Source organism: Ranitomeya variabilis, chromosome 5 (assembly GCF_051348905.1).
Source record: "Ranitomeya variabilis isolate aRanVar5 chromosome 5, aRanVar5.hap1, whole genome shotgun sequence".
Classification (NCBI taxonomy): Eukaryota; Metazoa; Chordata; class Amphibia; order Anura; family Dendrobatidae; genus Ranitomeya; species Ranitomeya variabilis.
In genome coordinates this window covers 104119731-104147002 of record NC_135236.1, presented here as the reverse complement: position 1 = coordinate 104147002, position 27272 = coordinate 104119731, and the positions used below count along the sequence as shown (strand labels likewise).

The 27272-nt window shown below is 42.0% G+C and overlaps 1 protein-coding gene and 1 long non-coding RNA gene across 2 annotated transcripts in view; one reads left to right on the top strand and one right to left on the bottom strand.

Moving 5' to 3' along the window:
* Positions 1-27272, bottom strand: part of TGFA (transforming growth factor alpha) — an 83362-nt gene that overhangs the window by 35639 nt on the left and 20451 nt on the right. The window contains exon 2 of the mRNA XM_077263079.1: positions 12608-12667. Within this exon, the coding sequence (XP_077119194.1) occupies positions 12608-12667 (60 nt within the window). The remainder of the gene's footprint in view (positions 1-12607; positions 12668-27272) is intronic.
* Positions 19867-25941, top strand: LOC143773404 (uncharacterized). Its single transcript, XR_013215168.1, has 3 exons — positions 19867-19908; positions 24145-24219; positions 25893-25941. It is a non-coding gene; the product is annotated as an uncharacterized LOC143773404 (long non-coding RNA).

Below are 27272 nucleotides of genomic sequence, written 5' to 3'. Positions count from 1 at the left end.
ATGATGTGTGTACGGACATACTCAGGATAATTTGTAATCCTCTGAACTGAAATACAAACATGGAGTCTTTCTATTCGATAACTACTGAATGATGAAAATACATTAGCATTTGTGAGAAGGTTACTAGTAATTATTGTCACTCCATCTAAAAATGTGACAACTAGTACATTGGCCATGTAATAGAAGAGCAGTTGATAATTTTACACCAAAAGGCAACTGAACGTTCATTGTCATGATCTCTGCAGGCAGAGATCATAGCAAGCCTATAGAGGGACAAGCTCTCGGAAGATGGAACTATACTGACCATGAACTAAGCCTGCCGCGCAACTAGAAATAGCCAGGTAGCATTTCCTATTTATCGCTAGATGCCCAGCTCTGGCCTAAGACCTAAATAGCTAGCAGAGGGAAATATAAGACCTGGCTCACCTCTAGAGAAATATTCCAAAGAAGACAGTAGCCCCCCACATATAATGACGGTGAGTTCAGATGAAACAACAAACGCAGCAGGAAAATAGTCTTAGCAAATTTGAGGTCCGCTTACTAGATAGCAGAAGACAGATAGTATACTTTCATGGTCAGCAGAAAAACACTAACAAAACACCATCCAGAGATTACCTTAAACTCTGGCATTAACTCATAACGCCAGAGTAGCAATCCCTGATCAACGAGAGCTTTCCAGACACAGTAACAAAACTTCAGCTGTGAACTGGAACAAATAGGCAAAACAAAACATGGACAAAAGTCCAACTTATCTAGTAGTTGTCTAGAAGCAGGAACAAGCACTGAGAGGCATCAGATAACATTGTTGACCGGCAAGAAACCACCAGAGAAATGAGCCTAAATAGCGACACCCACTACTGATGGAACCAGGTGAAACAGGAAAGAGGATGACAAGTCCAATTCCACAAGCGGCCACCGGGGGAGCCCAGAATCCAAATTCACAACAGTACCCCCCCCTCAAGGAGGGGGCACCGAACCCTCACCAGATCCACCAGGGCGACCAGGATGAGCCCTATGGAAGGCACGAACAAGATCAGAAGCATGAACATCAGATGCATTGACCCAAGAATTATCCTCCTGGCCGTAACCCTTCCAGTTGACCAGATACTGGAGTTTCCGTCTGGAAACACGAGAGTCCAAAATTTTCTCCACAACGTACTCCAACTCACCCTCAACCAACACCGGAGCAGGAGGCTCAACTGAAGGTACAACAGGTACCTCATACCTGCGCAATAACGACCGATGAAAAACGTTATGAATGGAAAAGGACGCAGGGAGGTCCAAACGGAAAGAAACAGGATTAAGAATCTCCAATATTCTATAAGGGCCGATGAACCGAGGTTTAAACTTAGGAGAAGAGACCCTCATAGGGACAAAACGAGAAGACAACCACACTAAATCTCCAACACAAAGCCGAGAACCAACACGACGATGACGGTTGGCAAAACGCTGAGTCTTCTCCTGGGACAACTTCAAATTGTCCATAACCTGCCCCCAGATGTGATGCAATCTCTCCACCACCGCATCCACTCCAGGACAATCCGAGGACTCCACCTGACCGGAGGAAAATCGAGGGTGAAACCCCGAATTACAGAAAAACGGGGACACCAAGGTGGAAGAACTGGCCCGATTATTGAGGGCGAACTCTGCCAATGGTAAAAAAGCAACCCAATCATCCTGGTCAGCAGAGACAAAACACCTCAGATATGTCTCAAGGGTCTGATTAGTCCGCTCGGTCTGGCCATTAGTCTGAGGGTGAAAAGCAGACGAAAAAGACAAATCTATGCCCATCCTAGCACAGAATGCCCGCCAAAATCTAGACACAAATTGGGTACCTCTGTCAGAAACAATATTCTCAGGAATACCGTGCAATCGGACAACATTCTGAAAAAACAGAGGAACCAACTCAGAAGAAGAAGGCAACTTGGGCAGAGGAACCAAATGGACCATTTTAGAGAAACGGTCACAGACCACCCAGATGACAGACATCTTCTGGGAAACAGGCAGATCTGAAATAAAATCCATCGAGATGTGTGTCCAAGGCCTCTTAGGAATAGGCAAGGGCAACAGCAGTCCGCTAGCCCGAGAACTACAAGACTTGGCCCGAGCACAAACATCACATGACTGCACAAAGACTCGCACATCTCGTGACAGGGAAGGCCACCAGAAGGATCTTGCCACCAAATCCCTGGTACCAAAAATTCCGGGATGACCTGCCAATGCAGAAGAATGTACCTCAGAGATGACTCTGCTGGTCCAATCATCCGGAACAAACAGTCTATCAGGCGGACAACGATCCGGTCTATCCGCCTGAAACTCTTGCAAGGACCGCCGCAGATCAGGAGAAACGGCCGACAAAATTACTCCCTCCCTAAGGATACCTGTGGGTTCAGAATTACCAGGAGAGTCCGGGTCAAAACTCCTAGAAAGGGCATCTGCCTTAACATTCTTAGAACCCGGTAGGTATGACACCACAAAATTAAAGCGAGAAAAGAAGGCACAAGGCCTAATGACGGAGCAGTCGGAACCTTTCTGCGACAACACTGCCCCAGCTCCGATCTCCGAAGCGTCAACCTCAACCTGAAAAGGCAGATTCACATCAGGCTGACGCAACACAGGGGCAGAGGCAAAACGGCGCTTAAGCTCCTGAAAGGCCTCTACAGCATGAGGGGACCAATTAGCAACATCAGCGCCTTGTCTGGTCAAATCAGTCAGTGGTTTAACGACATCCGAAAAACCAGCAATAAATCGGCGGTAAAAGTTGGCAAAGCCCAAAAATCTCTGAAGACCCTTAAGAGAGGAGGGCTGAGTCCAGTCACAAATAGCTTGCACCTTGACGGGATCCATCTCAATGGAAGAGGGAGAAAAAATATACCCCAAAAAGGAAATTTTCTGGACCCCAAAAACGCACTTAGACCCCTTCACACATAAAGAATTAGACCGCAGAACCTGAAAAACTCTCCTGACCTGCTGGACATGAGAGTCCCAGTCATCAGAAAAAATCAGAATATCATCCAGATATATTATCATAAATTTATCCAGAAAATCGCGGAAAATATCATGCATAAAAGACTGGAAAACTGAAGGGGCATTAGAAAGACCAAAAGGCATGACCAAATACTCAAAGTGGCCCTCGGGCGTATTAAATGCGGTCTTCCACTCATCCCCCTGCCTGATCCGCACCAAATTATACGCCCCACGAAGATCAATTTTAGAGAACCACTTAGCACCCTCTATACGAGCAAACAAATCAGTAAGCAATGGCAATGGGTATTGATACTTAACAGTGATCTTATTCAGAAGCCGATAATCAATACATGGTCTCAAAGAGCAGTCTTTCTTTGAGACAAAGAAAAACCCAGCTCCCAAGGGAGAAGAAGATGGACGAATATGTCCCTTTTCCAAAGACTCCTTTATATATTCCCGCATAGCAGCATGTTCCGGCACAGACAAATTAAACAAACGACCCTTTGGATATTTACAACCCGGTATCAAATCTATGGCACAATCGCACTCACGGTGCGGAGGTAACGACCCAAGCTTGGGTTCGTCAAAGACGTCTTGATAATCAGAGAGGAACTCAGGGACTTCAGAGGGAATGGACGACGAAATGGAAACCAAAGGTACGTCCCCATGAATACCCTTACATCCCCAGCTCAACACAGACATTGCTCTCCAGTCCAAGACTGGGTTGTGAGACTGCAACCATGGCAATCCCAGTACCAAATCGTCATGTAAATTATACAGCACCAGGAAACGAATAATCTCCTGGTGATCCGGATTGATACGCATGGTTACTTGTGTCCAGTATTGTGGTTTATTATTAGCCAATGGGGTGGAGTCAATCCCCTTCAGAGGAATAAGAGTCTCCAAAGGCTCTAAATCAAAACCACAACGATTGGCAAAGGACCAATCCATAAGACTCAGAGCGGCGCCAGAGTCAACATAGGCGTCCGTGGCAATGGATGACAAAGAGCAAATCAGGGTTACAGACAAAATAAACTTAGACTGAATGGTGCCAATGGAAACAGACTTATCAAGCTTCTTTGTACGCCTAGAGCATGCTGATATAACATGAGTAGAATCCCCACAATAGAAACACAATCCATTCTTCCGTCTAAAATTCTGTCGCTCGCTCCTGGACAGAATTCTATCACACTGCATACTTTCTGGCGTCTTTTCCATAGACACCGCCAGATGGTGCACCGGTTTGCGCTCCCGCAGACGCCTATCAATCTGAATAGCCATTGTCATGGACTCATTCAGACCTGCAGGCAAAGGGAACCCCACCATAACATCCTTAACGGCATCAGAGAGACCTTCTCTGAAAGTTGCCGCCAAGGCGCACTCATTCCACTGAGTAAGCACAGACCATTTACGGAATTTTTGGCAGAAAACTTCAGCTTCGTCTTGCCCCTGAGATAGTGCCATCAAAGTTTTTTCTGCCTGAAGTTCCAAATGAGGTTCCTCATAAAGCAAGCCCAAGGCCAGAAAAAACGCATCCACATCGCGTAACGCAGGATCCCCTGCTGGCAATGAGAAGGCCCAATCTTGAGGGTCATCCCTGAGCAAGGAAATCACAATCCTAACCTGCTGAGCAGGGTCTCCAGCTGAACGAGACTTCAGGGACAAATAAAGCTTACAATTATTTCGGAAATTCTGGAAGCTAGCTCTATTCCCTGTGAAGAACTCCGGCAAAGGAATTCTCGGCTCAGATACCGGAGCATGTACCACAAAATCTTGTAAATTTTGTACTTTCGTGATGAGATTATTCAAACCCGCAGTTACACTCTGGAGATCCATTATTGTCAGGTGCACACAGAGCATACAGAGATTAGGAGGAGAGAGAGAAAAAAGACTGCAGCAAGGCAGACTGGAGGAAAAAAAAAAAAAAAAAAAAATTCCAGCAGACTTCTTATAACTCTCCTTTCTCAACCTGGGTCTTTAACACTTTATTGGCCGGTCAAACTGTCATGATCTCTGCAGGCAGAGATCATAGCAAGCCTATAGAGGGACAAGCTCTCGGAAGATGGAACTATACTGACCATGAACTAAGCCTGCCGCGCAACTAGAAATAGCCAGGTAGCATTTCCTATTTATCGCTAGATGCCCAGCTCTGGCCTAAGACCTAAATAGCTAGCAGAGGGAAATATAAGACCTGGCTCACCTCTAGAGAAATATTCCAAAGAAGACAGTAGCCCCCCACATATAATGACGGTGAGTTCAGATGAAACAACAAACGCAGCAGGAAAATAGTCTTAGCAAATTTGAGGTCCGCTTACTAGATAGCAGAAGACAGATAGTATACTTTCATGGTCAGCAGAAAAACACTAACAAAACACCATCCAGAGATTACCTTAAACTCTGGCATTAACTCATAACGCCAGAGTAGCAATCCCTGATCAACGAGAGCTTTCCAGACACAGTAACAAAACTTCAGCTGTGAACTGGAACAAATAGGCAAAACAAAACATGGACAAAAGTCCAACTTATCTAGTAGTTGTCTAGAAGCAGGAACAAGCACTGAGAGGCATCAGATAACATTGTTGACCGGCAAGAAACCACCAGAGAAATGAGCCTAAATAGCGACACCCACTACTGATGGAACCAGGTGAAACAGGAAAGAGGATGACAAGTCCAATTCCACAAGCGGCCACCGGGGGAGCCCAGAATCCAAATTCACAACAGTTCATACTGGAAGACCCAAAAGCTCACAAACAACTGATGCTTTGATAAGTCATTATCTCAATTATTACTATTATTACAAACATAGAAGTGTATGAGACCTTACTGAACTTCTGCATGTATCCAACTGTATGCAGAAGAATAAAAGGAGATATCTCAAGATTTTTCTTCGGGAGCACACTGCTCTACTGCCTCCAGCTCTCCTGCTTGCCAGGAGGGAGGTTCGCTCCTGAATTATCAACATTTTGGACAAGCGGCATGGCTGAGCCACTGATGTGAACTGTACACTCTCCACATCTACAAGTAGAGGCGGCTTTGTCCCTTCAGCATCGGAAGAGCACTGAGATTCTAACGCTCTAAAGCAAAGAGCATGTAAGTGCTAGGAGACTAGCCATCTTTGATAGACAGTAGCAGTGGACAGTAGCCTTGGCAATGAGCTGAAAACTATTAAATTAAAAATTCCTCCATTCTAGAGAATTTTTGATAAGAGATAGGTTGCAAAGCTACTAGTTAGTGATGAGCGAATATACTCGTTGCTCGGGTTTTCCTGAGCACGCTCGGGTGGTCTCCGAGTATTTGTTAGTGTTTGGAGATTAAGTTTTCCTTGCCGCAGCTGGATGATTTGCGACTACTAGACAGCTTGATTACATGTGGGGATTCCCTACAAACCAGGCAACCCCCACATGTACTCAGGCTGGCTAGCAGCTGTAAATCATTCAGCTAAATCAACAAAAACTAAATCTCCAAGCAGTGATAAATATTCGGAGATCACCCGAGCGTGCTCGGGAAAAGCCGAGCAACGAGTATATTCGCTCATCGCTATTACTAGTTTTACAGGCACTTAACAATTATACCATCTGCTTACTGATGAAGCGATGGCAAAACGCGAGTCAGGGGCAAACATCTGAGATGATGTGGTTTATTTGATCCAGTTTTACCATGTTTAGTGTTTCATATCTTTTGTCCCTGTGTGGTCTCTTATGTGGACACATCAGGACTGACTCACTGGTTACATACTTATGAAGGAGAATTAGTCATTTATGCCCTAGTATACAGAATATTATATGTAGCATTCCTTTTGCACTTTTCAGTCACTTTTTGCATACTTGTTATTGCACTTCATTGCATATCTGTATAAACTGTTATTTATTTTTCATTATTAACTCCATGAATTTTCTATGAATTACTATTTTATCCACTAAACACTTTTTTTCCCCTAGTGGTGACATTGTACTCTTGTAGAATAGAATCTATAGATCGGGAACATTCGCCATTTTTATGGAATTCATCCTTCGTCTTATCTATTATTATTTATTTATTTTTCCGGTAACACTACATCAATTGCTGCATTTTGGAGCCATTTTTTATACATATTTTTGGATTTACAGGATTAATGTACACATTACTACTCACTCTTAGTTGATATTCGTAAAAACCATCGGCACACACTTGTTTTAAATGTTTGTATTTGTTCATAATAATGCTATAAGTCTTTAAATTATTTAGGGTATGTGTAGTCTTTCGTTATAGGTTTCATAATTTTACCAGTTAAGAGGCAAAATCCATGGTTGTATTTTAGGGTTATCCTCTGCTTATGTCGCTATTGGGTGAAACCACCCTGAACCACAGTATTCTACAAAGGTGCGTAAGGCAGCAAGTTTATTTCTCCTGATGGTCTTAATTCTGACCCATAAATATGAATTCTCAGCTGTGAGGGGAATATAAGATAAGAAGACACATCTAGTAGCGGCTTGTCTCCCATGGGAACAGAAGATTGTCTTTTTTAAAGTCCAACATGTCTGAATCTCCTTTCCCCTAACATCTACTATTAGGGGATGTGGCCCCTTTACACATTAGATCTTCAGATGATCCTGCCATAGTCAGAAGGTTTTGGCTGGTTTTATGTACTGAATATGATAACATTGGGCAGAAATTATCGATTTAACAGGATATGACAAGATCTGATGATAGAGATGTCGCAGAGCATAGTCATGTACACTGCAATGATGACCAGTCTGCAAGAATCTGACCAGCAAGTTTTGGATAATTGTCGAGTTATTGTGGCAGGACGGTACTGGATATTAGAGCGAATCTGGACATTACATTCAGAATCACTCATCTAGAACATACAGCAACAGTTTCGTAAAGAGAATTGGAAATTCCCATCTTCTATAAAGCAACGACCCACCCCAGTCACTGTGAAATCCTCAGACATAATTTCCTTTGAAACAACTAACTGCACTTCATTCACCAATCAGTTTAGCCGGAGGATTATCAGGGATAAGAATGATTGCAGGAAGGAGAAAGGCGACCTGACAAATTACAGGGGTCTCTATAATTAGAATAAAAAGCCGATTCATTCATTAGAAATTGTCTGGTGCCCACATACTGGAGTCAGAATAGTTCTTCCTTCAGAAAATATAGCAGTAAATGCTAAATGTATATTTCTGGTACTGCCCTGTGTAAATGATCCGACCACAGACACAATGATGTGGGTAGTTGGTGTCGCCCCTTTACATAATGATGTCATTTGATGGAGTGGTTCAATTTGTTAAATATAAAGATTAATTAAAACAGCACTCCTCCTCCCATCAAAGTTTTCATCCTCTTAATATATTGCACTCATCATATTATATAGCACTATGTACTTACAATTGCTCATTTTGCCTTTCTCCCCAGATCATTCTTCTCTTTTCTCTGAATTATGTAGGAACAGGACGTCTCTTTTCCCTGCATAAGTCATAACTCACTGCAATAGCCCCTGGCAGAAGGAGCAGGAGCAGCTGGGTCTGGAGTTGAAGAGGAGAATGATAAATGCAGGGACAAGAGACTTCCTGTTTCTACATAGAGCTGAGGAAAGAGAAGAATTATCTGGGTAGAAAGGCAAAAAGAGCAATTGTAAGTACACAGTGCTATATAATATGATGATTGCAATATATTAAGAGGATAAAAACTTTGGTCGGAGTGCTGCTCTAATGGGGCTCAAGCAGCAATCACACTTGCATTGTACTAAATATCCCAGACTGCGGCTGGGAGTCTTTTATATGAGATATCTCCCTGTACAAGATACTTCGGATATAACAATAGAGGGCTATGGAGAACTATGCCCATACAACTGCTTGCACAGATTAGTATTATGTTTTCAGTTTTCTGGGGACTATAACACTAATAGTCCACCATAAAGGGTTATTCCAATCATTTAAAGTCCAAATAATAGGTAATAATTTGAGGATTGTTGAGGGTTTAATAGCTGGGACCTCCACCAATCTTAAGAATCAGAATGCATCCCTCCACTCCAAACATTCTTTATGGGACAGTCAGAAAAAGCCCAGTGCTTCACTTTGCTGTTTATGGCAATCACACAGAGTGGTGGTGTGCATGTGCACCAATAGCCTTCTACTGGGTGCAGGTGTATGTCTGTATGCATCCGATTTGTAGGGTTTGACCTAAGGAGAGGTAAATTTAAAGGGGTTATCTGGGACTATTTTATTTTTTTCTCATGGGGCTGAGAACTGACAGGTAGGTGGTTACTCATTACCTTCCTATTCTGCCTGGTGTCAGCTCAAAGCTATCACAGACTGCTCCTGTCAGCGATTTTGCTGCTTCACATCAACAGAGCAGCTCTTCCGATTCCTGGCAGCTTTGTCAATGGGGCTTGACTACCGATGTCATGCTGATTGACAGCTGGCTTCACACAGTTCTGTAGTGGAGAGTCGTCTATCAGTCAGCGTGACATTGGCAGTCATGCCCTGTCAACAGAGTAGAGAGGAAGAGAAGCCACTGCTCTGTCGACTTGACATCACAGGAAGCTGATGAAGGGGCAGTCCGTGACCATTCTGACCTGGCAGAGAATGGTGCCAGGCACAATGGTCAGGAAGTTAACAACTACCTTCCTGTTAATTTTCAGGCCCATAAGGAAAAGATTAAATAGCTCCAGATAAATCCTTTAAGCTTGATAATGTAGGTTTCCACTTACAGGATACGCCTTGTCGTAGAAGATGGGTACACGCAAATTAGCACACTTCCATACCAAGTATCTCAATTCTATAATTACAGTCTGTATAGCAGTAATGTTCAGAATTCATATATACAATGCTCACATATGCCTTAGTGCACACCATCTGCTGCTGCGCTTCTTTATTTGCATTTGATTAATTGACATGTTTTTTTAGATGCAGTACTATGGAGCTAGCAGCTTACATGGGAGGATAGCGGCATAAAAATTGTGCCGAAAAGAGCAACATGTGGCGGCACTGCGTTAATATGCATATAGCAAATTACACTAAAATCTAAAAAATCCGTCAAAGCTAAAGTAGCCTCGTTGTGTTTCATATCGTAGGTTTTTGCCTTGTTTAGAAGACAGGACGGACTTGTTCTATACGGCTGGAACAGCAACAAACAGCGCGGTTACAATGTGCGCTCCACGGAAGAAAGGTCCAAATACAGAAGAAAGGGAACTCCTCATATAATGTGCAGCCTGGGAAAGGGCTGCAGCTCTGGCTGGTTAAACACACAGACGAACGCGCTCACATGAGAGCGCTGCCTTTCAGGTGAGCTGTCATTATTTGCTCTGTGAATTCACAGGTGTAAATCCGCTCCAGCTTTAAGCTTTTCTGCCAAACTTCCTTTCCTAGGGTCTCATTCATACGTCATTTTTTCCAACAAACGAGAAAAATGAAGCGATTATTTTGATCAGACTTTGAAAATAGTGTGGTCGGAGTGTCATCCATTCTTCTCGTACATGGAGAATAAAAAAAAACTTCTCCAACGTGACAGTCAATTTCCAATTTCGATCCAACGCTTGTATCAAAAATGGACTTGTTTCTGCCATGAACTGCTCAGTCCGGGAAAAATCACAGACATGTGAATGCCTCCATAGACAGGATCTCCATGGTTAATCAGAGACTACCCCTTTAATTGTCATGTCACCATTGTGTATATCCAATCTATAGAGAAGGTTGAGTATCTTCGTACATTGCGTTTTGTATTATATATGTACTCAACCTAAAATACAGACAGTATTATAGCCTAGAGCTGCATTCATACTTCTGCTTGTCTCAGAAACAGTGTACAAATTGGACAACAGACACGTTTGATTGCATGATGCGTCTGTTGTAAAAATTACACTAATGAAATTGCAAACCTCCAAAAAATAAGTCTGAATAAATATTGAAGAAAGCCAGGAAGTTACATAACTACTTGAACCAATGTATGTACATTATATGTATAACCTCGATAATGGATGCACTGTGAAGGCACAATAATCAAAGGCTGATGGGGGAGCACCGGAGGATTTTACAGGTTAGGAGTTATTTTATCACTTTTCTACCCCACTGACATTTTTTTTTGCTAATCCCAGACAACCCACTAAAAGGTTTGCCCTCTTTTTGGTATTTCTATGTGATTTTCCTACCATATGGAATGAAACAGGCTCTTCTTGCTCTTGTCCTGGCATGGTGGCCATAGCCACCAAGCCATCAAATGGATAATATTGACTTTTGACATATACTGTTTGCAGATTTTCAACGTGAACAGTATATTTTGATACTCGCTCATAAAAAAGTGATTTATTTTTTCAGGTAAGACGTGTTTATTGGCAAAATGTGCAAGTTAAAATTGTGAGAAGTTTTGAAAAATGCACAGAAAATGTTGTGTATCCGTATGTAGACTCGATGCTACACTGTCGTACTGAATATTTGTAGATCTAGTATTACAGTATTTGCCCCATGATGTGCATTCTTGAACAGCAGAATAGAGATCTCAATGTTCTAGATAAATCAGATAAAATACCAATGTCTACATATTGACAGGTAAAATATACGTGTTACTGCACTAGTTATAGCCAGGCCTCTGATCAGGGAATTCTTGAATATTCTAAATACAGGGTATGTCCTACAATGTCCATGATGACTACTTCTAAGACCGTGGTCACATGACCGTCTTCTCTAAATCTGAGAAAATCGGATGTTTGGTATTTATGCTAATCGAACTCTGATTAGAGTGTGATCTGATTTTCTTGGTGGTAGAGAGAAAAAAAAGTTTCTCCATCTTCTCCATTATGTCAGTCATCCAAGTACAGTCCGACTTTATTCACGAACCCATAGACATGAATGACCGAGAACATGCTGATATTATTCTTATCGATCACTTGGTCTGAGAAAAAATCAGACATGTACACGGCCCCATGGAATAACATGGGTATGAGTGCTATCTGTCAAAACCACGGCCAGCACTTGTCCGATTAAATTTAGCGGATGACTGGTAGATGACTATATAGAGGTGTGAGGATACATAATATGTTTCCAATTATTACAGAAATGAAAGGACATGTTACATATGAGGACTATGATCTAGATGGAAATGGCTTCTCATAGATTTTTCTTGAACCTGTGACTAGGTTGCTTCCCACCTAGGACATTTATGGCATGTCTGTAGGCCACTTCAGGGCTCGTCGGAATCTCATTTTCCACAGATAGGTGCAGGTCCCACAGATGAATGTTCTACATTTGTTCTGGGTGGGAATACCCCATTTCACTGGTATGTTATCTGCAAAATCATGTGGATAGACTCAAGCCTTACATCCATTTATTATGGATATTACAAGCCTCCTATGACCTAGTTCACATGGCTCCATCAGTGTTACACATAGTAAAAAGGGCCCCATCTTTGCCTCTAGACACTGAAGGACCTAGTGGCTATTTTCAGTCCATGACTGTTTTTTTGCTACAGATACAGTTCCCCCGGAATGATGAAGTCTTGCAGAGTTTGTCTCTACCTAGTATCACGGGGACTTGAACAACCAAGGCTGGGTCTCTTCTCTTTGGGGGCAAAATAGCAGTCACATAGTCTGCCTCTTGTGTTGGCTTGATATAAAACATAGAAAGTATAAGTGTACAAGCCAAATTATATGAAGGTCACTTACCACTAACTGTGATTGCTTCTGTTGTGTTTTCCAATGCATGGCAAGCAGCTAAAAGAATACCTATAAAAAACAACAAAACTCTATTAATATGAGCACAAACCATCTAATACAGTATATTTGCATTCAGACAATCTATCCCAAAACTTTTTTGACTATAGTAAGAGGTGCATAGAACCTGTTAGCACCAGTTACTTTACAAACAATGACGCTTATTAGTAAAAATCACATGGGGTAATTTGACCAACATCAGACTTTTTCTTTAGTACCAAAAAAAAAAATAAAAAAAATCCCTCAGATGTCAATAACTTCATAAAGGTATGAGTCAGAGCATCAGTGTCCCATTCCGGCCATTCTGTGACCAGTGATGGACAAGTAACACTAAAAAGAAATATAGCTTACAGTTTTGCCCAAACGGTGACATTATTTACAACTTTTTCACATTAAGACATTGGCCAACATTTACTAACACGGTTCAAAAGGAAGACAACATAACAACATGTCACAATGGCGCTCCTTGCGTGTTAAAGTTGGTTAATTTGGCATGAAATTAGAGACTTGCACAAAGTTTTAATTGGTTTAGTACCGGCCAATAATTCAGGCCATAAAACTGGCACTGGCCAGTACTAAATCTGGTGCCTTTTTAGATTCTCCGAAACCACTACCCTTTTCTAGACACCTTAGAAGACTGTTTAGGTGGATGCACACATCTGGCCTTTTGGAGGCAAATCAAAAAGAAATTTGAGTAAAAAGAAGGAGCAACTTGTGCCAAATGTTAATGCAAAATAGGATGCTTCCTAAAGATTTCTAGACGCTTCTTCACTTTTTGCAACAAACCCTGACATGTGTCCAAGATTTCAGTATCAGTGCTATAGAAATGATGTGAACTATGTGATTTCCAGGGGGCTATTAGTCATTGATGGAATATTATTTACAGTGGTACCACAGGCAGACAGCACTGAGTAGTTTGCACTGCCAATCAACCATCGCACTCTACTTGAAGCCTGAGATGCATGAGAGATGGCTCCACGTGGTCTCTGGATCTGCCCTACCACCTAGACCTGCAGTCCTTCTCTAGGGACTTAAAGTGTATCACATAATATCGTTTTTTTGGTTCGGTTTTCCTGTCTATGTCAGGATGATATTTTTGTTGTTCTCTCATTCTACCATCAAGGACATGTTGTTCAACCATTTGAAGGAACTCTTGTTAGAAAAGTCTGATGAAGATCATAAAGGTTTTTGAGAAAGGCTCACACGTTGTCAATCTAACCATTCATCCATCCAGATATATTCTCTATTACTCTATTAGGGAATTTTTAGTTATTGCAATGGGAGAGATGTTGACTGGTCAAAATTTCATCTCTTTGCCATAGAGGAGAGGTTACAAATAGTGTCTCTTGCACTGGATGACCTGTCCTGAGCTGCATTACACAGGCAACTCAAATATTTGAACATGCTCTGTGTAGTGCTTTATTTTTCCCTGTGCAGGCGCTGCAGGGAAATTGATTATTTACTGCCATGTTGAATTACAGATGATTGGTGGGAGCCCCATCTGAAGGACTCTTTGTGAACTACCCATTGACAAAAAACCCTTCTAGCAAGCAGGGATCACCCAAAAAAGACCACCCCATGGACATTCTTGGACTATTTGCATTAACAAAAAATGTCAACCATTTATCACAACCATATTGCAACCAGCCCAGCTCCTGTATTTCTATATTTTTTTTAATAATTGAAAGAAAAACAACATACGGTAATAAAAAAGTCACTGTCTTCTCACTGTCATTGTGAAGTCCATCAATTAGACTTGGCAAATAAATTGGGCTTGGCAGCAATCAGTATGTGTTGGGGAAAAATATTGCGTCTAAGAAGGTGAAAATTTCTCTAAAACTGTGATTCACGGTGTGGTCCGTCAACTATTCTTTGCCAATAAATTGGGTTTGACAGTGGTAATCTTAGCTGTTATTGCAGATAACTGCTGCCTATTTGTGTGGTAGGTTAGCTAAAAATATGTCCTACAACTGATGCATACCAAAATAATAATTTATTATCATAAAAGCATTTATTAGCATCTCCGGTATACATTCTTGTCTATTATCCTGCAGACCAAAGACAATCTAGTTTTGGAAAACTCATTAAACATAATTATATTTCCTACTGTCTGAGTGTGGGAAGTCAGGTGAGGACAATCCCCGATTTTTTTTTTTTTCATTTTAGTGTACCGACCTAAAGCTTCTAGACAATAAACGGCAACAGTTTGATCTGGAGCCAAGAAATCTATTTGGATGTTTCCCCTTAAGGAGAAGAAAATTCCCAGCTAGCAATTTAATCCCATTTTCAACACTGGATTTAACCCTTTAACCTGGTCACAGCTGGCTGCAGTTGGATCATATGCAAATTTCATGGCAGAGTATTTTTTTTTAGTTTATTGACTTAAGATTTTTCATTTGTAATGTATTCATTCTTAAGGCTCTTGTAATATTGGAGTCAAATGGGTATTGGACCATTGGGACGATGAGACATGTGGAAAACTTTTATCAACTTGTTACGGTGTGGGAAAGATCAGCTTGTGAGAGCGGTGAGTGACTGATCCGCGTGGAGATACCAAACATTATAACCATTAACATATATGTTGGCTATCAAGTTTTGTCCAGGCACTTCTATACAAAATAATTAGCGAGCATAACCTCTGACTCTTGCTAATTTTCTTTGTGATGCTAAGGAGATATTGAGAAAATTCTAATGTTATACATCAGTTAATACATTGAAGCACACCATACAACATGCATAAGAACACAGACCGCAGATACAGTGAAGGAAATAAGTATTTGATCCCTTGCTGATTTTGTAAGTTTGCCCACTGACAAAGACATGAACAGTCTATAGTTTTAAGGGTAGGTTAATTTTAACATTGAGACATAGAATATCAAATATAAAATCCAGAAAATCACATTGTGTAAATTATATAAATGTATTTGCATTTTGCAGTGAGAAATAAGTATTTGATTTCTCTGGCAAACAAGACTTAATACTTGGTGGCAAAACCCTTGTTGGCAAGCACAGCAGTCAGATGTTTTTGTTATTGATGATGAAGTTTGTGCACATGTCAGGAGGAATTTTGGTCTACTCCTCTTTGCAGATCTTCTCTAAATCATTAAGATTTTGAGGCTGTCAGTTGGCAACTCGGAGCTTTAACTCCCTGACGGAATAGTACGTCAGCTGGCAGTATCCCCCGTTTTGAGGTGGGCTCCGGCGGTGAGCCCACCTCAAAGCCTCTACATGTCAGCTGTTTTCAACAGCTGACATGTGCCCGCAATGGGCGCGAGCAGAATCACGATCCGCCCACGCCCATTAACTAGATAAATGCAGCTGTCAAGCTCTGACAGCGGCATTTAACACACGCTGCCGGCCGCGCGGCCGGAAGTACGTGCACCGCTGATCCCGTCACGTGATCGGGGGTCATCGCTGCATTGTCATCACAACCAGAGGTCTCCTTGAGACCTCTGTGGTTGTTGATGGCAGATTGCTATGAGCGCCACCCTGTGGTCGACGCTTATAGCAATGTTGTAATTCTGCTGCATAGAGGCGATCTGTTCATTCCCTCTATGTAGCAGAGGCGATCGAGTAGTGCATGCTTCTAGCCTCCCATAGAGGCTATTGAAGCATGCCAAAATTTAAAAAAAATGTGTTTAAAAATATAAAAAAAATATGAAAGTTCAAATCACCCCCTTTCGCCCCAATCAAAATAAAACAATTAAAAAAAGCAAACCTACACATATTTGGTATCGCCGAGTACAGAATCACCCAATCTATCAATAAAAAAAGGATTAACCTGATCGCTAAACGGCGTAGCAAGAAAAAAATCAAAACGCCAAAATTACGCTTATTTGGCGATATTGTATTAAAATGCAATAACGGGTGATCAACAGAATGTATCTGCACAAACATGGTATAATTAAAAACGTCAGCTCGGTGCGCAAAAAATAAGCCTTTACCCAACCCGAGATCACGAAAAATGGAGACGCTACGGGTATCGGGAAATTTGCGCAATTTTTTTTATTTTTAGCAAAGGTTGGAATTTTTTTTACCCATTAGATAAAAGAGAACCTAGACATATTTGGTGTCTATGAAGTGACCTGGAGAATCATAATGGCAGGTCAGTTTTAGCATTTAGTAAACCTAACAAAAAAGCCAAACAAAAAACAATTTCATTACACTTGGAATTTTTTTCCCGTTTTCTGTTACACGACATGGTAAAACCAATGGTATAGTTCAAAAGTACAACTCGTCTCACAAAAAATAAGCCCTCACATGGCCATATTGACGGAAAGATAAAAAAAAGTTATGGCTCTGGAAAGAAGGGGAGTGAAAAATGAAAAAATGAAAAAGAAAAAACGAAAAAAGCTAGGTAACGATTTGCTTAGGAACGTCTAACTGGTCGGTAGGAGCCAGAACTCTTAATGGTTGGTAGGGGATCAAATACTGCAAAATGCAAATAAATGTATATAATTTATACAATGTGATTTTCTGGATTTTATTTTTGATATTCTATATCTCAATGTTAAAATTAACCTTCCGGCGTATAAGACGACTGGGCGTATAAGACGACCCCCCAACTTTACCAGTTAAAAAATAAAATCTTCTTAAAAGTCGGGGGTCTTCTTATACACCCTATGTCGTCTTATAGGGCCGGTGAATATGTGCCTTTTGGGGGGGGGGGAGTGATCCTGATGAGGACGAGGGGGCGTCTCACAGGAAAGTGAGTATCCCCCATTACCTTATCATAGCGCTGCAGCGTGGGGTCTCTGTGCTGGGAGCGGCGGCTGCTGTGCTGTGCTGTGCTGTGCTGTGCTGTGCTGTGGCGGCTCCTCTTCTGCAGTGTGGGGCCTCTGGTGCTGTGGGGCGGTGGCGGCGGCGTATCTTCATACAGTCGGGGCTCCTCCGGCATCTCAAAGACTGGAAGCCCCGCCGGCAACTCCATGGGTACAATGCGGTCAGGTGGCCTCCGGGAAAATGGCCGCTGCTCAGATTCAGATCTCGTCCCGAGATCTCGGGAGACGAGATCTGAATCTGAGCAGTGGCCATTTTCCCGGAGGCAGCTCAATAGGTGCGATGCGGTGGCCCGGCCGCTGGGGGCTGCGCATGCTCAGATTCAGATCTCAACGAGATCTGAATCTAAGCAGCGGCCATTTTCCCGGAGGCCAGCGCATTGTACCGATGGAGTTGCCGGCGGGGCTTCCAGGCTGAGATGCCGGAGGAGCCCCGACTGCATGAAGATACGCCGCCGCCGCCACCGCCCCACAGGCCCCACACTGCAGAAGAGGAGCCGCCACAGCACAGCAGCCGCCGCCGCTCCCAGCACAGAGACCCCACGCTGCAGCGCTATGATAAGGTAATGGGGGATACTCACTTTTCTGTGAGACGCCCCCTCGTCGTCATCAGGATCACTCCCCCCCCCACCCACCATATACACCCGGCGTACAAGGCGATTCCCGGCGTACAAGACGACCCCCGACTTTTAAGAAGATTTTCAGGGGTTAAAAAGTCGTCTTGTACGCCGGAAAATACGGTACCCTTAAAACTATAGACTGTTCATGTCTTTGTCAGTGGGCAAACTTAAAAAATCAGCAAGGGATCAAATAATTATTTCCTTCACTGTATGGACTTAAAGAGAACCTGTTATTTTGGACATTTCCTATGTTCTATGTTAAGCTAGCGTATTATAGAACAGGAGGAACTGAGCAGATAAATATATAGTTTTGGGAGGAAAATATTCAGTATAAGTTTGAATGTATTGATTTGGATCCCTACCCTTTCTGAGCTTGAGTCCAGTGGGTGGTCCTATTCAGTGATGGACAGCTAACTCTCTATGCTTACACAAATAAGTGTCAGCCATTGATTAGAACCACCCACAAAACTATATATATGGATCTGCTCAGCTTCTACTGTCTTATAAGAAACTGCACGAAGATCGGATACCATTCTCAACGTGACAGGTTCCTTTAAAAGGAATTTCTTCTTTCAAAAAATAGGTTTAAAATATATCAAATAACAAAAAAAGGCAGGTACTCACTGTACCCAAATTCAACCCCATCTCACTGTCGCTACTCAAGTTTCGTGAGTTATGGCTGCAGTTGTGATGTCATGTTAATAGTGTATACCTCCGCTGTAGGCAATCATTAAGGTCAGTGGCTCGTGCCATCTACTTTAGTGCAGCTGCTGAGCTGCGCCAAGGCTGGACAGACATGTGTCTGAGATGGTTTAGTGAATTCTGCATTGAGCAGAGGGTTGGACATGATGACCATGGAGGTCCCTTCCAACCCTAACACTCTATGATTCTATGATTCTCAGCGAGTGGCTATAGTGGTGATGCATGCTGTCGACGTGATAACACTGCTGTATCCAAAATGCCGAGACCAGGGCAGCAGTGGGGAGCCAGGGTGAACCTGGGGAGGGTGAGTATTTGCTTTGTTTATTATTTTAGGCATTCTAAAGCATTTGGGGTCCACATTCTTGAAAGTAAAATCCCTTTTATACATTTATTGTATGTTACTGTTCAAAACAAAGTTTCTTAAACAAATTGCGTCTTTCTTCAACCACACAATTGGATGCTTATGTTATTTTGTTATTTTCAAGGTTATAATTCAGTACAATATTGAATAATTAAAAGAGTTTTCCAGACTTATGATATTGATGACATACAATGGATTGGCCATCAATATCAGATGGGTTGAGGTCCAACACCTGTAACCCCCAATGATGAGTTGCTTTCAGACTCTGCTATATCCGGATGTAAGCATTGAACAAAGCCAAAAAAAGGTATAGGGGCTGATATCAATATGTAATAATAACCACTACACAATGTTCTGGGTGTCGGACCCCACCAATCTGATACTGATAACTGATCCTAAAAATTGATCAATATAGCAAGCCTTAAATTTTTTCGATTGAACCCTACTAAAAAATATCAAAATGTTTTACATAATGGACATAGAGCTTCATAGATTTTGTCTAGGAAACCTCCCTAAAGTTTTGCCAACCATCTCGTTCAAAGTGAACATGTCCTTTACTGGGTGCATTTTACATTCAGTTAACTCCACGCAGCGATCATTTTTCTTCCACAGTCTCCGTCATCTAATTACACTACCACCATTAGCCAAGCCAAACAAGAAGAGGAGAAAGCTTCTGATTTACTTCTGCTGTATGTAACTGCTGGAGAAGTCGCTCAGGGCTTCTGGTCCTGGCCTTTGAAGTGGTTGGGCCTGGGTTGTGCCAAGTTTCTAAGCAATGCGTCCTCCTGACGGGTGAGTTTTGAGTACAAGATCTATGCAGTTAGCTGCATACAGTTCACGAAGAAATGTCAGATCGCATTTAGGTGTTATTATTTAACTCCTTAATAGGGAGGGAAGGACTCAATTTTTTAAGTTATATAGCTGACGAGTGAGCTGCTTTACATGTAATGGTAAGTCATTACTTGCTCTTTAAAAGTACGGTCACTTTAAAAGCTGCAATTCTCAGAAGTCCACTAAATAACATAGCATAGAAACTAGTTTTAAAGCCATACCAGATTGTACATATGGTATTATTAAATAATGGGTCCAGATGAGCATTATATTCCCAATGACACATTAATAGCTGTCCCCCATGATCAGGAGCACATGGTTCCTGTGTTCTCTATGGGAAGTTGCTGTCAGACTCCTGTGGAAACATCTTATCTCGGCTCTCAACAAAAGGATCAGCACTTGAAATAACAACGGCTGGATCCTTCTCTCCCCCCAACACCATCTATAGAGTTGATAGGCCCCCATAAACATTGATCCAGACAAAATCTGTGGGTTCCTCAGACTTTTATCTAATATGTATGTTGGGGTGTCTTAAGGGTGCTGCAGGGGCTACTCCTACAAAACACATTGATCACCGGGGGTAGACATATCATCGGTACAACCTGAGGCCCAAGAGGTAAGAGGGCAAATATCCACCTCCAGAGTAAGTGGAATTGTGCATTATGACAAGCTATTAGAGTGTACAGGGCCCATATACTTTTCTTGCACAGGGCCCCTCTTCCTTCTGTGTCCGCCACTGTTTATTACCTATTCATATGATAGGTGATATTATGTAATTGCTACGGCTCCCCACACTGGGACTCCCGTTCACTCCCACTTTCCCTGTACTCTATACTGAATGAATCAGCATGGTCGCACATATGTGCTACTCTCCATTCATTATTTCTGGGACTGTCAGACATAGCCGAGCGCTGAACTTGTCATTACAGTCTTCTTACTTATTGGAATCCTTTAGAGAGTCTATTGTCACACCAGAATACAAGGGGATCCTCAATTGGGCCAAATCCCTGATACAATGGTCACCCAAGGTCTAGCGGATGACAATCCCATTCCGAGCTGATTTTGGATCCAACCACTTGTCACAAGAGTCCATTTCTTATGGGTTATTATTTCACAAATATCCTTCTAGACTATAATAATACACTCAGAAGTGGACATGCACAAATAGACTGAGAATCCAAGAAACCGCTAGCAACACTGAATGAACAGTACAGCAGTAAACAGATTTATCATTTTACAACTATACTGTTTTACCAAAAAACTGATATCTATGGGATCAATTTCCTACTAATAATGATATTACTCTAAAAGAAGTAACCTTACAATAATACAGATGAAGGACTTGATCATTTCTAATTACGGCCCCATAATTGTAACCTCCTTAGGCTAGGGTCAAGCGACCGTATCTTCTCGCATCTGAGAGAATCGGGCCAAATATGGTAACCACACTGATCAGAGTCTGAGCATGGTGTGATACGACATTCTTGGATGAGGAGAAGATGGAATGAAATCTTTCTCCATCTTCTCCATTCTGTTAGTCTGTGAAAATCAGACTACATTCAGATGTCATTCAAGTGCAGACCAATGTTTTCCATGGACTCAATGACTTGCATGGCCGAGTGTGATTCGCTCGGTCCGAGGGAAAAATCAGACATGTGCTCGTCCCTGTAGAATAACACTAGTATGAGTGCAATCCGGAAGTCCCCCGAAACGTCGCTGCAGGTGTGTTTCCCTCATCGTTGGTCGGTATCCATGCTATCCTGCTCAATGTATGGAAGTGCAAGTCTGCACAGGGATCACCCACACCCAGGATCTGTCCACAAGTCGGAAGCTCTCTAGAGCCCATACCGCAGTCTGGATGATTTGTTGACAGTGGTGAATATACTGCAAAGTTATTTCTATTACTTGTATATATATATACTGGATGAAATATTTTTGGATAAATTACGAAGAAAAACAACTTGTTGTGCTGTTTTCTATGGACTATAGCCAGTTGGTGTGGGCAACTGCTATGCGGCTAATATAGGTGTGGGACTTTAGTATTAAATAAGCCACTATTTCCATTTTTGAACTTCTAGAGCAATCGAACAATCTTCTGAACACTAAAATCCAGACATATCATATTTGCATTTACTAAGATCCCACTATCCCATTTTTATAAAAGTAAATATATAACTGCTGTACATCTAAATTCAATCTTATGCTGTGTTTCAACTGCACAATCACATTAAATGGCTGCCAATCAGCTATATGCAAACCGATCACTGGTCACTGTACACCAGAAGACACTTCTATGTACACCGAAAACCATGCTTTCGAGAGTAATGATTTTAAGCCTGCTTTAAAATCATTTTTTCCAATTAACATGCATTGTGCTTGTCCGTTGGGTATATGCCGACCTATATAGACAGAATGATAGTCGATAACAAGCATTTATATGTAAAGAGATGGACAAATTGCTTTGCTCCCCCTTCATGACATTAGTGCTGTATATTATGTGATGTTAATATGAATAATGTCCTGCGTCTTGTGTACATTTTGTGTCATGTGAAGTGTAAGATGTTTGCCTCTAATGTATGTAGTAATGTAAGCAATGTACAGTACAGGATATGATAGTATAGGGTAAACATTATAAGTGTAAAAGGTTTAGTGTATAGATACATTTTATGTTGTTAGTATGAAACTGTTGCCTGCCCAGCCACAGGTAGCTGGCAGAGACAGGGAGAGTTATGATACAGTTAAAGTTTGGGAATAGCCCACAGTGGGAAGGACTGGTGCCAAGGAAGGCAGATTAGTTCTTGAATAGAGGCAGTGAGAAGTTGGAGAGCAACAAGTGTGCAGTGCTGCCAAAGAGTAATCCACAACTAGAACAAGAGGGGAACTGACAGAAGAGAGAGTGGCCTTCCACCTTAAAGGGGTCCTTGGACAGGACAATGTGTCATGAGAAACCTTGAGCTTGATAAACGTTGAAGGTACGGACCTAAAGAGGACTGAGACTGTGGGACTACTGAGGGTCCTGAGCAGTGGATCCAGGGCGTCCATAGTGATAGGATGTGGAGCCACTGATCGTGTGTAGAGAAACTCGCTGACCTCTACTGTGGCAACAAGCCTGGCTGTAGCGGAGTAGGGCAGTGTGCTATACCGGCCCTGGAGTAGAGTACAGTGGAAGGAAGTGATGTCTGTGAAAAGGCTTTTCTTTGTGAATGAAACATGCTTAAGACTGTGTACATGACATTGCTTGTACTGTACATAACCCTTAAGTAAAGTTCCCATGTTTGTGTTTTTCATCGATCTGTGGAAGTCGTGGTCCTGGAAGTCAATATAATAGACTAAAGGAAGCCTGTACGGGCACAAGGCCCACACAACACCAACATCAATACTGAGACGGACCCACAATATTTTCCGGTAAAGTGCCAGAGCGTGACAGGGCATCAACTCAGTCACGACCACCGCTCTTGGACACGTTACATATAAGAACACTCGTTTCCCGAATATTGACCTGTCTAAATGTGACCTGGGTACTACCTTTTAGTGTTATCGGCGTACAATGTGATATAGGCCATAGAAATAGGCAATGCAGACTTTCAAGGGAGGATGCCTAATTTTGATTTGGTCGAATAAGCTTTGCTTTTAGATAGTGTAAACTTGTGCAGCCCTTCCCCTAAAGAACTGCAGTCTTTGCAAACAAAGGGTGTGGGTTGGCATAAGGCTCCTGGAAAGAGGGTGAAGAAAGTAGTAGACATAACACCATTCTGTCCTGGATGGAAAAGATCAGCTCTAAAATAACGGGTCGAGTTATATACTTGCTATGAGCTTTTTTGTGTTTGTCTGAGTTATGAAGAACAAGTATAGCATTTTCTTTGTTACTCCTGTTAGCCCATACAAATGGCTTAATCTTATTTATCTAGTTTATCTAGAGCCAAATGTTCAAATTTTGATGAGTACCAAGTCAATGGACAATGGACTCGTGTATAATTGCTTTTCTATTAGTGCAGGTTACACGTTTTATGGCTTTTTGCCCAGTCTTTCCCACACATCTCAGGTCCAACAAGCTCTCGCCTGGCTGTCTCAAAGATGTAATTATTGCTTTTATGCAAGAAAATAATCTGCAATTTTGGAAACCTGCTTAGTTGCCATCCTCTCCTCTGGTTTACTCTGGACTCATTCCAGCCATCTCGTCTCTAATATTATTTGCAGGCAATTTTCCCATTGAATTCCAGGCCATGTATTCACAAGATAAGTGACGGCAAAACAGCAGCTAATAATTTACAGGTATGAAATTCTGTCTAACAAGCTTGACAGATAACATTCCAGACTGTCAGATCAGATGCCTTCAAAGGTAGCAATTATTTGACAGGAATCACGTGTAGAATCAAAAGATGTGCAATTAAGAAAAAATCTACACTATATTACACTACTATAAATAGCATAATATATACAGTATATACTAGATGGAACGCCATTGCCCAAAGAAGAATTTATCTGCCACATCTGGAAATTTAAAACTTTACCACAATGGTAGTGTTGGGGGATTACAATGAAATGGAATGAAAAAAACATTGTCTTCAGGTTGTCATGGACATCAGTGCCAATAGTAAAGATCCCCTTTGGCTGTCAAGACTAAAGACCTGAAGACATCAGGTCCAATGACGATATTATATTACACCATTGACCATATAGCAGGTTCGGTCCTGTTGGGATATCAGAAATAGTAACTGTTTCTAAAAGGGACAGTAACATATGCTGCCTTAGTTAATTGCATCAATCTTGAAATCTAGGCGAGTGGTCAAGAAATGTCCATTGTGTTTGCCCCTTTATCACAGCTAGTCAACTTACATGCTGTTGTCCATGGCACCTATAATGATGTCAGAACCTGCTGTCCTCAGGGTCATATTATAGTTAAAGCACCTGACATTTGCCCCAACCATCCACGAAGTAGGGGAACTATGAGACCTCAACGACTCAACTTCAATGTCAACGCCAGATATTTGGATCTAATTGTTACAATCGTAACTGGACAGGAAGAACCAATTGTCCAGAGGTGCAAAAGAGTCTTCACTTTGAGCAAACACAATTATGCTGGCACTTTCATTTCACACATTACAAACTACTAGCGACATATAACAAGGGATACCCTGTAATTGATCCAAGGGGCCCTTTGAAACGTTTGCTATTGGTCCAATATTTATAATTACATCAACTATTCACTACTGAGTCTTCCACCCCTCCGGAAAAGAAGGTCCCTGATAACCTATGGTCAAGAGGTGGTTACACATACATGTGCTCCCTAGTGTTAAGTCAAATGGGTGTATCCAGGTATCAGTCTCCATAAATCTCATAGACTAGTGTATGTGCCATATGTAGACGTAATAGTGCCACATCTCCTCAGTTATATGGAGACCATTACAGTTTGTCTAACCAAAATAGAAAATAAAGTGTTTCTTCTATCTTGATTTGGACAAACTATGAACGCTATAGCCAACCAACCATTACCGATAGGCTGCAATGCTCACTTGACGTCACTGCTGGGTGTTGATGCCAGCATGGAATTCAGTGCAGACTACAGAGGACCTGGTCTACTAATAAAAGGTCTTCCAGGAGTGGGCAACCCCTTTAATGCAGTCCTGCTTACATCCATACATGAAAGTATACTCATGCATGTTGCTATAACATCCAGGGTGAAAATACTGCACAATTTTTAAAAGGATGTAAGTGGTTGCATTAAGCTGACCATACACAGACATAAGATAATAGTTGGCTGATATTCACAATTTTCACTATTGGTGTGAAAAGCATATGGTCGACCGCAGACTATTGTTTGTCAAAAATCAGCTTTGATTTTTTTGGTGATTGTCAGCTTAAACTACACAGATATCATATATGATATATGGGACGACTGGCTGTATATTTATTCATTTATTATACTTTGCTTTCTTATTCCGCAGAGCTTTACTTACATTGCCATCGCTCTCCCTGATCTAAATTCCCTATCAGTATGTCTTTGGAGTGCGGGAGGAAACCAGAGAAAATGGAGGAAACCCACACAAACACGGGGAGAACATATAAACTCCATGCAGATGTTGTCCTTGGTGGGATTTGAACCCTGGACCCCAGTGCTGCAGTGCTAACCACTGACCCACCATGCTGCCAATATAGCAGGTTATTACATACGCTTTGGCATGATGATGGTTAGTCGGATCGCTCATAGAAACGATCCGAGAGATGATTGAACAAATGCATTGTGGTTGATTATAGTTTTATGTCTATGCCCAACTTTATAGCAGTAAATTAATTATTTTACTTTGGCTTATGTTTGCAATCTTTAAAGAGAACCTGTCAGCACGATTTTGTAATGTAAAGGCATGGCTGTAATGGTGCTGCAATGCACAATAAATTGATCATTATTTGAAGTTTTCTGCTATTTAGATTTCGGTGCACAGGGGCCGGACTGTGCACTTGGTCTCCTCTCTGCCTGTGATTATCCGGCTCCTCTGCTGCCTCCGGTCTGTGAATGACAGGTCACCACTGAGATTTCAAGCAGAGGAGGCCGGTCATTCACAAACTGGAGGCAGCAGAGGGGCAGGGCGGAGAAAACCCAGTGCACAGTCCGGCCCCTGGGCACTGAAATCTAATTAGCAGAAAACTTCAAATGGTGATTACAGAAGAACCACAAAGTCTATTTCTTCCCCAAAGGTATCAATGTCATTTATATTACAGCGCCATTACAGCCTTGGGTTTACTGTACATTAAAAAATCATGCTGACAGGTTCTCTTTAACATGTCTACCTACATATAGAGTGGTCTACAGGGTCTATGCACCCCAGGACATAAAAGTCAATTTCACTCGCTCTATAAATGCCATGCATTATCCGTACAGTAACTCCAGTGTGTCTCTGCCGGGCAGACTGACCTTTGAGTACTTGTTATGCTCAATACTAAACAGGTTACTTTGTATAGCTCCTGTGATGTCACCGCCATGAGATGAGTTATTATAGATGTGCTGTAAGGTGTGGAGCCTGGACATGGATCGGCAGACAGCCCACTCCCACCAGTGACTCAGGCCAGATACACCTCCTTCTGCTCTCATTCCCAAAGAGGGGAGTTGTCACTAAACATTGTCTTCCTCACCGCCTCCCAGCCACGTGCTTCCAGGACAGAGAAACCTGTGAGAAACTGCCCTTCTGCTATTACAGGAATGCAGAAGGATAGGTGAGACATTCTCATCCAGCTAAGCAGGAGGAATGAGCTGACAGCCTCTAATTGCTGCAATTGTTTGTGCAATGTATATATAGCCAGAGAGGCGAGCAGCTGAAAAAGAAGATCAT